Consider the following 13,434-nt stretch of genomic DNA (forward strand, 5'->3'; position numbering starts at 1 on the left):
AAATGTCTAGACACTTTTCAGTTCACTTGAAGTGTACTTGAGTAAGTTCAACTTTAAGTGTACTTCAAGAGTCAATGGCTTTTTACAGGTGTTGTTTCAGTCCATTACGACTCTCAAGAAGAACTGCGAGGTTTCGGCAGGTAGGGGGGTCCCCTAGCTGGATCCCTCGATAGTTAGGCCCAGTCACCTGCGCCGAACGATTGTCTTACGACCGAAAGAAGTTACAAAATTCGGCCGTCTTGTTACGGAAACGGCTGTCTTAGATGTTTGTCGGTGGTTGGTTGGGTCACAGCCTGCTTGAAAATCAAAATCGCGCGATGGCCGACGACAAATGTAAAATCGCAGTTAGATGTTGTTCTCGTTTGCAGCTAAAACTTGCTGTACTTTTCCTTAATTCACAAAACACGTGAAGTTCCTTTGGGAATGAATAGACCCAACCCATTTCTCAATAAAAAAAACAAGGAACTTCTGGAAAATAAAAGAAACTACAGATCGCGAATTTCTTGCCCAGGTAAGCCTAGGACCACCTCTGCACTGCACTACTCCAATTTCTGTATCTTCTGCAAGGTGACAAGCCGATGGCGTGAGAGAAAACGCTCATTCACTCTGAGAACAAAGCTGTGAATGGGGAGATTTGAGCATCAACAGCCAACAAAAGTCACAGAAAGTCGGCCCAACACCTGTCTGACGTCAACAACACACGCCAACAAAAGTTTGGAAACATCTGAGTCAGACGACAGGAACGTCAAGCCTCGTAGTCCTCCTCTCTCTCTCTCTCCATCCCTCATTCTCTCACTCTTAGACTTACAATCACGCAATTTTCACACCTGTGGATAGTGAGGTCCTGAAGCTAAGTTAAGCAGCCTCGCTGTGTGTAGGAGTTTAATCTGTGCATTATGTCCGAGCAGCGAGGCAGCACACAGAATATTATGGCCGATGACGGACACTCGATCTCGTGCTAATTTAAAGGTGTTGGGCTTACCCCGTACAAAGACTCGATTCTGTGGCCGGTGGTAACGAGGGATTTTTGGGGTCGCCGGACCAGAAATGCGCCCCATCTGTGCGACCTAAACGCACGTGTGCCACGGGAAACGTGTTTTTCTGGGAGGATTTCGCCTCACAAAATGAGAAAAGTGGTCTCCCCTATTGTCTAGCGACTTGCTGTCACTGATGCAAGCAGGATCGCTATCAGAAACGATTAGGCGTATGACTTCTGCATGAATGCACCCCCAAATGATTCACTGTGGTCGTAACTTCACACGGTATAAGTGTACGAGTAGATAAAGGTTCGCAAGTGCACTTTGGCTACGAATGTTGCACTTTTATATTACACCTAGACTTTCGCGCTTTTCTGTGTCAGTCTCTAGCTTGACTTTCTACTACTTTCTCCGCTTTGGCACTGTTCAGTCATACTGAAACAGAGCTGACAGAAGACTGGTGCAACAGTAAAACTTCAGTCCTACTTGAAGATAGGTACCTATCCATATATATGCAGTAACTGCCGCACAATATTTCATGTGTGGATTTTCTGAAGTTAGTTCGATTATCTTCGGGCTTTTCAAAGTTTTTTTTTGTGTGCCATACTGAGTACTATTCCTAACTTTCTAACGAACGACGACACGCTACAATAAAATCGTAGTATCGTAAGCTAATAGTCATAATATTTTGTCCCAGATACAGGTGATTTAGAGGACAAAATCAAGGTTAGACGTCCGGGAGTAATGAACTCTTTCAAGTTTGATACAGGCGTTTTTTGTGTGTTTTTTTTTGCATTACGGTGTAAAAACCTGCGAAAACGCACTACCTTTTGCCGTTATAGGTCGCCAAAAAGTCTCAGAATGATAGAACCAACCGCCTACTCTCAAAGCAGAGGTTGATAGAACAAACGGCCTACTCACCAAGCAGAGGTTAGTGTGCAAAATTGCGCTCCCCACCAAGTACGGACAGAGAATCGTAGATGAGACAAAAGGGTCACAATCTTCCCCACCGACCTCTCCTTAGAGAGTACCAACCGCTGACAATGATCTTTTAAAGACAGCCTTTTCTGTAACAAGAATGTTGGACTTCGTATGACATATGCGCGACTATCCTAAGATCGCACGACGATCGCTTGACGATCGCACGACGAATATGATCAGGCCCTTATCCACATCACACCATTCCGCGCGAAAACTAGACACCGGGCCCCACGTGTGCCCCTGCCGATCCGTAACAGTCACCTGCATGGATCTCACTACCTTTCACAAGAATGAATGTGAAAAACCTCTGGCCGCCGCTTTGATCAAGTATTCTACACGGGAAATTGAAAAGCAGCGAGCATGACGGGGTAGCATGTACCGGTCTTTGAGCGGGCCGTCCCGCCATTGTTACCTGGAGGACGGGTAGAAACGTAGCGCCGCCAGGTGTTCCTTACCTGCTGCAGGTATAGCTTTCAGGTGCGTCATGCATAAAAGGTGTCTCAGGCTGTGGTGCGTGAAACGTCGCTTCCGAACCGCCTTGACCCGTTACCGGGAAAGTTTGGTAACTTTCGGAGAGGGAGGGGAGGTGGATTTATGGGGTTGGGTGTATTTGTGGATTCTGTCAGCGCCCGTAGCGCCGCCACCAGTTTAAGGTTCAAAAGAAAGCTATCATCTGTCGGCTACAATATCACAGCGCATAGACCTAAACAGCGGCTTCGGAATATTTGCTCATGTACTCCAGGCATGTGTGCGGAACTGGCTAAAGTTTGTGCAGGGTTTTCGGGAGCGGGGATGTATCCGCCAGGGTCTGTCGTCGGACGGACTTGTGTATAGGGCAGGAAGGCGACACCGGGACCGAGTTTTGAGCAATTGGGTGTGTTATATACTCCACGGCCAAATGTTCTGCAGTGAGAGGGTTTGCAAGCATGAAGCATAAAATAAAGTAGATACGTAAAATGTAGGGACGGTAGTGATGATATTTCGGGGGTCCGTCGTCGCGGCAGACGCGCACAGAACATGTTGTAGGTGTCGCGTGGGCGTCATTCCAACGGTGTCATCCTGGAGTGGGGCCATGTCGGGCGGGCTATCAGCATTACGCGGTTCAGTGCAGGTGCGGTAACCCGATAGCCATGCTGTCAACCCCGGAGAGAGGGCCGTGTCAATCACGGCCCGGCCCGCGGGCCCCCTATCACCTTCCCCCGCCGGCCGGCAACCCACCTCGCGCAAACAAACACACAATTGTGACCGAGCTGTTCGCCCCGCCAGCAGACACAGCTCGCTGTTGTAAGTCCGGACCTCTGCGTTATTTATCCAACACGGACCAAATGAAAATGTGCCACTCAACCGTACATCGCTTGTAGACCGACCCCGGACGGGCGACGGGCAGGGATGGGGGACACGCGTTCGTCACTCAAAAACGCGGGAGTTCGCGAAAAAAATGCCGTAGGAAATTGAGAAGCTCCCCTGACGCATAATGCGAAACAGCTGGTACATGGCAGGAGAGCAGGAAGGCAGCGAAAGCCTCGGTCAGAAAGAGGGCGTTATTTTCCTCTCGTCACTCGTCTAACAATGACCTCAATTTGTAGGTTGTTCTCATGTCGCAACGCTGGGCGCTCATCAGCCCTCCAGGCTGTTTAGATTATAGCGAGAAGATTACGGCCAAAAGTGTTTAATCAAGAGTGCTAAGTCCTCTTCAGCGCATTGAAGTAATCTGTTTAGAGGCATTTGACAAGAGGTGGAAAGCAGACGGTGGGGGAAGGGTTGCACGTGAGGACCACGGCACCCCCCCCTCGCAGCAGGAAACTTTAACAAAAGTTACTTCCCAATTATGGTGTTGTTGACTTTGGTGTTGAAATGAACTAAAAAAACGCCAATTAATTTATTCGCTCGTCAAACTAAGGAAGGCCTGACACTCACATCTTTATTATACGTCAACCTATGTGTGTGGTCACCCGATACAAGGGGGGCAAGACGGGCTCTCATTGGTCGAAAGATACGGAGGGGCGGAGCTAGCCGTCCCTTATAAGGCCTCTGCCCACAACAAGGGGAAACCATAGTTTATGTTGACCATTTGTCTTGCCTAGTGAGTCAATACGTGATATTCGGTGGTGAGGTCGGTCGACCAGTGTGTGTTATAGACCCGCTCCACTCGAAACTCTCGCTATAACCGTCCCGTTTTCTCCATGATGCAGTGTGAGACCATGCAGCCGGCGAGGTATCCACCCACCCAGGTCGGACCCGGGTCGCTCGGCGTCGTGTCCTCGCTGTTCGGGGACCAGAGCTCGTACTACCGCCAGCCCCTCAGCAGCTACTCGGGAGTATCCGGCGGCATGCCTGTCGGGATGTATGCCCACGAGCAGTACGGGAGCGTGGCGAGACCGTCGCCTTACGGGCCTGCCTACGCCAGCCACCATCACACCAGCAAGGACATGGTGAAGCCGCCGTACTCCTACATCGCTCTCATCGCCATGGCCATCCAGAACGCTCCCGACAAGAAGGTAACTCTGAACGGGATTTATCAATTTATCATGGACAGATTTCCGTACTACCGAGAGAACAAGCAGGGATGGCAGAACTCCATCCGACACAACCTGTCTCTGAACGAGTGCTTCATCAAGGTACCCAGAGACGACAAGAAGCCAGGCAAGGGTAGCTACTGGAGTCTGGACCCAGACTCCTACAACATGTTCGACAACGGTAGCTACCTGCGCCGTCGCAGGCGGTTCAAGAAGGCCGACGCCGTCAAGGAGAGGGAAGACAAGGTGAAGAAAGACACCGATCGCCAGCAGCAGCAGCTCAAGCAGCAGCAAGAGGTGGCGGACGCCAAGGCGGCAGCTGAGGCAGCGGCAGCATCGGCAGAAGCGAAGGTGAAAGTAGAACCTGACGACGCCCGTCTGCACAACCAGACCCCGACCCGCCACGTCCCCCTTCCGCCCGACCCGCTGCAAGAGGCCGTGCCGTGCCAGCACTCCTCGGCACAGGTGCCGGGGTTCTCCGTGGACAACATCATGACACCGTCTCCGAGTGGCACGGACATCAGTACGGCCTCCCTGATGTCTCGCCCGTCCTCCCACTCCCAGCTCCTGTCTCCGCAGGCCCTGGCGTCCTACCCGCGCTCCCAACCGCAACACACTCTCGCCACGGCCAGCTCTACCCTCAACTACCACTGCTCCGTCAGCGGACAGCCCAACCCTGACATCTACGGCCAACACATGTCCATCGCCCCGACCCCTCCTGACCATCACACCGTCCAGGATTTAACAACCACCACACAAGATTCCACCCGTCTGCAGAACACCGGACTTTTGACTGTAGCACCACAGGCAAGGCAGCAAACACAGACTCTGGCCGTGCCGTCCCGACCGAGCTCATGGTACGTGGGGCAGGGAGGAGAACTCGCGACCGGTCAGTGTCAGGGGACCACCACCGCCGTTTCGACGGGCACCACCTTCCCGAACGTCCGGGAAATGTTCGAGACCAACCGCCTGCTGCCGGGGGGACACCCAACGGGCTCGGCGGCGACACCTGCGACTGTGTCCGGCGACCAAAGCTGTCAGCTCTCCGGTGTCTTCACAACCCACTCCGCGGGCGTCTACAGACACACGGGTCCATACTCAACCTACGACCGCAGCCAGTTTTGATTCGTAAGGACTGTAGATTATGTATAGTTTATGTAGTTATGAAAGAGAGACTTGTGCCTTGTACAGATCATATAGTTTATATGCTACAGAAATCCCGGGCCAAATTGAAGCTGACCCGCTTTTTTGTAAGTGTGCAGAGAGTTTGAAATTGCCAAGTTGTCACGGCAAATCAAGGGAACAATGTGGAACGTATGGTTTCCCTCCCCTTCTGTGTTCTTGTTAGTTCCGTCAAGAACGATTCATCCTCATACTTGTGTGTTTGTGGACATTGTTCCATTATCAAAAGTCGTCCAATCCCAGATTTGTTTGATGTGTAGTTGGAGTGGGCTTTAGGTGTGTATATTTAGCGGATTGCTTGTTGACTGAACGTGTAGAGTGTGTATTGATTAGCCCATAGTGATTCGGGTTGTCAGTTTATACAAGATTCTGGCCACAAAATTGCAAGAAAAACTACTGTTTCTCACAGATTATAACACTTCTAGGGCTTCTCACTGTAATGACAATCAGATGTGATTTCCTGTTTTCTTACAAATAATTGTGAGGGAGCGTCGTTCACACGGTCGTACAAAGCGGTTTATTGCGGGTCCGGGTGGGAGAGACGGTCTTTCGGCAGCACTTGTGAAGTCGTCACCGTGCGATTGGGGGACGGTTTACACAAATCTCTGCCCCCGTCGCCGATAAAAACGTCCTAACCACTTCCACACTGTACTCATCAGATGTGAAGGAGGTGTCTTGTAAAAGAGATGAAGCCAAAAGATAGGACAGGTCGTCCCAAACCGTGACCGATCCACAGACTCTCCAGTCTGGCCAGGCCTAATCTCCCACCCTAATCCGCTCACGCTTTTAAATCTCGAACCCATGAATACGTATTACGGGCAATTGGAGAGCCAGATCAAATCTTGTTACTACTCCATCGTCGATGACAAGTTGAGAACAAGTTGTGAAATAGTTCACAGTAAACCGTCACTAGGGAAAATTGTCAGCCCATGTCATTGTAGGGATTCCCACGGAAAAAAGACAGACTTATGATGTATGTATGATGTAGTGTTGTAAGATTCTCAAAAAGGCGTTTTGCGAAAATGCTTTCAACGTACCAAAGACTTGTGCTCTAGTCGGTGAGGCGCAGACCTTGCAAGTTATAAAACTCTCGTCGCTTCTACTTTAATTTATTGAGATTTTATTATTGTTGAGAGAGGAAAGTTAAAAGTATGTGATGATGTAGATTTCGAGAGAGAAAATGATTATAGTTCTGTAGCGTTACGTTCGAGTTAGGAAGAACGCAGTTCATGGCTTTTATGTTGCATTCTTTTTTACCTGGAGAAAGGAGAAGAAAAGATTCATAGTTCTTCCATTTCACTTTGTTACGTTTTTTTTTCACCCATGTTTGTTTTTGCATAACGACAGTTGGACCCATTGTTTAGGGAGCTGTAGCGAGTAATGTCTATTTGCTAATTGGACCAATGCTAGATCCGTAAAATGTTACTTGACTATTCAGCTTCAACATGCCGACTCATGTCCTTTGCAAATAAAATCGTCTGTATCCTCTTTCAAGAATCGTACAACACCGTGTCGTGCCGTTCTCTTTGCCTTGTCTACCGTCTCTCTGTGTTTCCCTGCGGTAGTGGAATGTGGCCCAGTGTTAGGTGTAGGGACATAAAAGCTGCCACCCATTCACCCAGCATACCGCCTCGCATTCCCGCCTTCCCCACCGACTCCGGGACCGACGCAAATCGCCCTGAAAATAGTGCCCCCGCCATGCATGCATGAGCCCATATAGCTTTCCGCCGCACAACCGTGTCGCAACAACGGCAACAGGCCTGTGACTCAAAGCAGCCAGTCTCAGAAAGCAGCCCTAATTCTTATTAGTATACAACCAGAAACTGCAGCAGTTTTAAATCCGTGTAATTTCTCAACTGCGAAACAAACGCTAGCAAAGATTATAATATAAGCGTCACGCGTGGCTGTGAAGATGTCTTAACGTGTCCGTTTAATACTGAAGACATCTAAAGGTGAAAGAGCACTAAAACCATCAATGTTCTTCACATCGCTCTAGTCCCAGACAAGACTTCACTAACTGTTGACGGCTAAATTAGGTCCTTACCCTGCTCAATTAATTACCGGAGAGCAGACCAACGTATTGCTCATTTGTTGAACCAATTACCGCTACTGGGGTGGGTGTGGGGGGCCATTACTGAGGTAACGACAAGGAAAGGTACAAAATCTAGCGCAGGACTTGAGGAAATGTCTAAGGTATACTGTTAATATTCAATAATACGTGAGTCTAAGGGCCACAGATAGCGGGAACTAAGTAGCTGACGGTTTGTTGTTAGTATTCAGATACATTTGCTTTAGCTAACTGTCTAGTAAATTTTATTAAATATCTTAGCAACCTTCATACCTTGCTTGAAACCATAAAAGAAAACGCGTTATTATAGGTCTATCACGAATTTATATGGCTGCTATGTACTAAAAGACTTTGTACCAACGTCAGATAATAACTTTGACCACAGTTTCTGTTCTGATGGTAGCTTTACCGACAGATTGTATTCGTAGTTGGTTGTCCAGCCAAATCTTGGCGTAGGAAAGAAAGGAGAGATTCCGAGGTTCCAAAAGATTAGGGTCTGGCGTTGATATAACTCAGGAAGATATTTTGTGATAAGGATTACAGTGAAAACGAGTGATATGATTTATGTGTTATATGGTTAAGTTGGTAGGATACGTGGCTGCATGTTTCCGAACGTATGTGTGTGTGTATGTGGTCACATTGTGATACGTGTTAGGTATGATTCAGCAATCCAAACAGGATAGTTGGTTGGCGCCGTCCTAACCATTAGGCAAATTAATCAGCTTATTTTTAGGGGTTAATCAACCTATTTTAGGGTCGCACGAGTCATTTCTAAGAAGTAGTTATATTTAATATTGTTTGTCTATCTTTTGTACAAGTTCTGAAGTACCATATTATGACGTGAAGTAGTATTGCCCATGTTTTACCGTGAAGTTTCAAGCTAGGGCCGTTCACGATGTGTCTCCCCATGCTGACATATCCATGACCCGACCCAACATGATGCTATATTGCCTTGTCATGTCATGTCATCGGTAGTCACTTAAAAAGTTACCACAAGCGCCCGGTTTTGACAGGAAAGATTTGCATATCTCGCAGGATTGTAAACACACCCGCCGAATTTCATATGGGTATATATTCACTGTGTGCAGCCCGGATTACGATGTGCCGAACACCCACAGAACCGGGCTTAAAATATCACGTTGCATATTCATACCCACTAGAGATCTAATTCACATGTTATCCATGTTTTACTTCGCTTCTAATCCACGCTTTCTCATGACTACGTCAGGCGGGGATTAGGGAGTTCAATTGGGAGCAGAATTCTGGATTGATCCGCTGCTGAATTAAGAGTGGGTCCCGTTTGTTTCCATTCTTCACTAGCGACAGGCAAAAATAGCATCTCGCTGCTTTTAATATCCCGGATGTTGTGGGCCCAGAGGAGGAAAAAGTGCAAAGTGTGGCTATTTTCCCTCAATTATCGCTCAGTGATAAATATTTATAAAAATTCGTAGGGCTTGGGGTCAGGAAAAATATGTTAACGTTGTTGTTGTGTATGCCGTACAAGCTAAATAGATTCCTTCCTACCCTGCACATTGTGTTTTGTAAAAACGTGATAGATCTATGTGTTGCCATTCCGTTTCCATTATAGTTTATTTCCAATCTTGTTGCTCGGCCATATTGTCATTCTTAATATCCAGAATCTCCAAATACATCATCTTAGTTGTTTGTGAGGGGGATATGTTTATCTTGCTACTGTATATGTACATGCTTGGGAAATGCAACTTTGCATTGATAAAGTACATCGTATTAACACTAACATGCATTCATTACATAACTCATACGAACTGTTATGGTGTAATATTTTTCACCAGTGTACCTATACCTTAGTCAGATTCATAAAGGGCAGTAATGATATGATTTTATGCACATAGAGACTAGCTTTCTCCTGCGAGGTTTAAAAACATCTGACTTGGATCAACCGTTGAAAAACGTGCTAATCTCCCTCATTTACATACCAGACTATCGCTCCAAATCTAGAACGACTTATGAATACATAAATCCTTCTAGATTGGAGATATACCTTCTCCTTATATCATGCAAGCTCATGGAGCAATGTGGAGGAAGATTTGTAAGTTTTACAAAGAAAGATATCAAACTTCCCTCAAGCTGACAAGGGAAAACGGACCTACCTGTTAGATATAACTTAAAGAAAATAAACTGCCGACGTTGCACCACGTTTGCGTGCCAAAACTTAAAACCACACTTAAAATTAATAGCTCCGAGTTACTTCTAGCTTCGATTCCGTTACGTTGAGTCAAATAACAAGCAAATATTTAGAATGTAACACTAGCTTTGCTCATAATAATAGGCGAGGTGGCAGCGGCCCTTAGCAACATAAAGCAGAAGTACATTAGAGGCGAAGATCGTGTTCATGATTTGACGGGAAAATATCTTTTACAAGTTTGTGGTTTCAAGTTCATTTGAAGTTGATACGCCGTGAACGGCGGCGATTGTTGGCGAGAGAAAGAAGGAAACATGTCATTCATTTCCACAGAGGATCCTGTAGTGGATCTCACTACATCAAAGTTTTCATTGAAGTTAGCGGTGTGTTAAAAGATAAGATTATCAATCATATTGTTGTGATGACAAAAACAGCGGGGTTGAGATGTAAGCACATACCTTGCAGTTAATGTTCCTATGTATTCAGTTCCGTACACTTTTTCGCAGTTTTAAAACGTTTTTTTTTTAAACTGCCGTATGTGAACAATCTATGTCCACATGTACAGTTAGATATGTTGTATGTCTTTGTTTGGTTCGTATTTTACCGTTTCTGTCCTAGTAAATCGTGATTTGGTCCTTCCTTGTGCACGTGGTAAGATTTAAAGCGCATGTAACGATTGTGGTGTATGAAAATATACACGGAGAATCTGCTTATGCTAGCGGTGACACGGACTTGAACCACAATATATTACTGGGAAGGCAGTGCTTCAATTGTGTACTGCATAAAATGTTGTATAATGTCTGAAGATCCATTTGAACAGTACAGGAGAAAATTATCTCCGTTTTTTTTAGTTGGGCATTTTTGTTAGGATGGTTTCCTTTGGTTTGTAATGTACTTGGAATGCTGCAAAACCACCATATTACAAAATGTGGTCTTGCTTTATTTGAAGAATCCGTATCTCCCACCTAACTTCCATTCATTTTTAGCCATGTATGTAGCGTTGCTTTCTTAGTTTCTGTTTATCGCATTGTCATCTTTCCTTTCCCTGCGTCAGAACCCCTAGACAGGAAACTCTCAGTTTCTCTCTAGCTGCTTTTGTAAATACCCGTTTTGATTGGGTAATTACATGTTTCGGGAAGTCACCTGGCACGGTATGTTGTGTACCTCCGCTTCCGAGCCCAGATGACATTTCCTCATCTATTGTTAGCGCCAGGGACAGGTAGTTGTTAGTTCTGCGTTATATTCAGAACGTTTAGGAAGAGCTAAATGCGTCAGCACTTGCCCACGTGCACCGCACCCCCTGTTTACTGTAACTGGTAGAAAAGATACCTGTACACACGGCCTTGTGGTACCAGCAGGTACACCTGGACATTGTTGCTACCTGTCCCTTTTTTACCTGCTCCTACGCAGGTGTTCACAAAGACTTGGCTCACGATTAGACATCCTTCTGGTATGTTTGTACGTCTCTAAAGTGTGGAGGAATCCCGGCGAATGCCATCCTCCTTGTGAGAAAGTTAGAGTATGGTGTTTACTCCAATGTTCGGAAGTGCCACCTGTACACATCGCAATCAGGGTGCACTTCCGCGGCCGGGCTCGGGTTTCCCGCCCCTTTGTTCCCGCCAGGCAGACTGAGGCCGGGCGGTGTTGGCTGGAAACATGGACGGCCATTCAGGGTTGTGTTGTGGGGCGGGGAGGGTGATGATTCACTGTCTTCGGCGTTATCGCCGCCATCGTTATTTGTGGTGGCTCGAGCTCTGAAGTGGAGAGATAAGAATAGAGAATGGAGGAAATCCGCTTCTGTTACGGTCTTCTTTTCACCTGGGAAAAATTCGCCACGCTTGTCAACTGCACAGAAGTGTCGAGATGGTCTGTGCTTCTTTACACGTTATGTATATATGCCATAACAGTTATATATCTTTACGACTATCTTTAACAGTTTGGTGATTGGAAATCTCAAGAAATTTCCTAATCTCAAATAATCTAAATGCTGATTTTAAGATTTAAGGTCACTGACTTGTCCACTGAATCAAGGACGTTATGCAGAACCTGTCAGAATCGTTTGCAGTGCACGTGGTCACCAAAAATATACTTTATATGTTTTGGAAATATTTTCGGTGTTGTGTACTATTACTGTTGCTGCCGATTTTAGCTCAAGATTTCTATCTGACAGAGAGAAATACAGCCATTCGACGCGGATATGATAGGGGCTATGGCACGGTCGGTCAGTACAGCAAAGCAGTGTAATGACCGGGGGACAGATAGAGAGATAGCGGCACGCCTTGGAGCAAAGCAAGCGGCCGCTAGATCACAAATGTAGTATACTTGGCTATAAACTACAAACGTATAGGCTATAGTACAACAGGGGACGACAGTTAATATTTCAAACAGCTTTTGGTTACAGTGTATACTCAAGGAATAAAAGTTGGTACTGCGGTTTCAACAGGAGCCCCCTCCCACCCAAAAACCTAGAGCATTATCTCCCACCCTTCACATAACACTAAAGCTAAACAATACCACTACCCCTGAACCTTAAACACCAGTCGTAATCCGTCCTTATGTACGCAGTGCACAATGCACCGTGCCATTTGCCAGCTTTATACCCCCGCTGTTGAAAGGGCCGCTACAGATAGCAGGTGTCAGGACCAACCGGTTCTGAGCCCCAACCCGGATCCAGCCTGTGGTAACATGGGCACGGTTGACGGGCCATGTCAAATATCGGCAGGACACGCTAGACTGTACAGATAGGGGAGATAGTACCAGGGGGGAGGGGGTGGTCTTGGGGGTCTCTAAAATACCAACAGTGCGGTTACATTCGTCGTAGGTTGTCGTACGATTTTTATGTCGTACGATTTTCATGTTGACGGGCCATGTCAAATATCGGCAGGACACGCTCAACTGTACAGATAGGGGAGATAGTAACTGGGGGAAAGGGGTAATCTAGGGGGTCTCTAAAATACCAACGGTGCGGTTACATTCGTCGGAGGTTGTCGTACGATTTTTATGTCGTAGGATTTTTAAAAAGGCTGTGACAGAACCAACCGCAGACTAGGATCTAAGACTGTCATTTCCGTAACATGACAGCTGAAGTTCGTACGACTCATGCACGACTACCCCAGGAATGTCCTCAGTTTGTGATCGTACGACAAATGGGATTAGGCTCTAGAAAGCTGCATTGTTGTATTGTTGGAAATTTTTGGCGCAATTTATTTTTACGTTTAACCGATTTTGCAATCAACCGTCTTGCATTCTGTCTGGCTATGCTGTCTTCAGAAATGTTATCCTTTTTTAGAAAAAAAGAAGACATTTTTCGATTTTCAAACCAATTGATATTCACGATTATGTCAACACCACAGATCTAAGTAGTGCTTGAATCAAAGCGAAACTATCATGCCCGGGAAAGCAAGTGCCCAAATTCACACCGTTGTTGTATTTACACATGACGCACAAAAAAACGTTTAGTCCTTGACATTTTAATAGTAGTGATGCACAAATGACCTACAGGTGCTCATTTGAATCACATTATTCGTTGTGACCATTATCGAGAATCCC

At 46.4% G+C, this 13,434-nt stretch overlaps 1 protein-coding gene across 1 annotated transcript; it reads left to right on the forward strand.

The window, feature by feature from the left end:
- Window positions 1-4,000: 4,000 nt before the first annotated feature.
- On the forward strand, window positions 4,001-7,158 carry LOC118417812 (forkhead box C1-B-like). Its single transcript, XM_035823548.1, has one exon. The coding sequence runs from the start codon at window positions 4,142-4,144 to the stop codon at window positions 5,597-5,599; it is 1,458 nt and encodes a 485-aa protein (XP_035679441.1). The 5' UTR covers window positions 4,001-4,141; the 3' UTR covers window positions 5,600-7,158.
- Window positions 7,159-13,434: the final 6,276 nt, after the last annotated feature.

Source organism: Branchiostoma floridae, chromosome 6 (genome assembly GCF_000003815.2).
Source record: "Branchiostoma floridae strain S238N-H82 chromosome 6, Bfl_VNyyK, whole genome shotgun sequence".
Lineage (NCBI taxonomy): Eukaryota > Metazoa > Chordata > Leptocardii > Amphioxiformes > Branchiostomatidae > Branchiostoma > Branchiostoma floridae.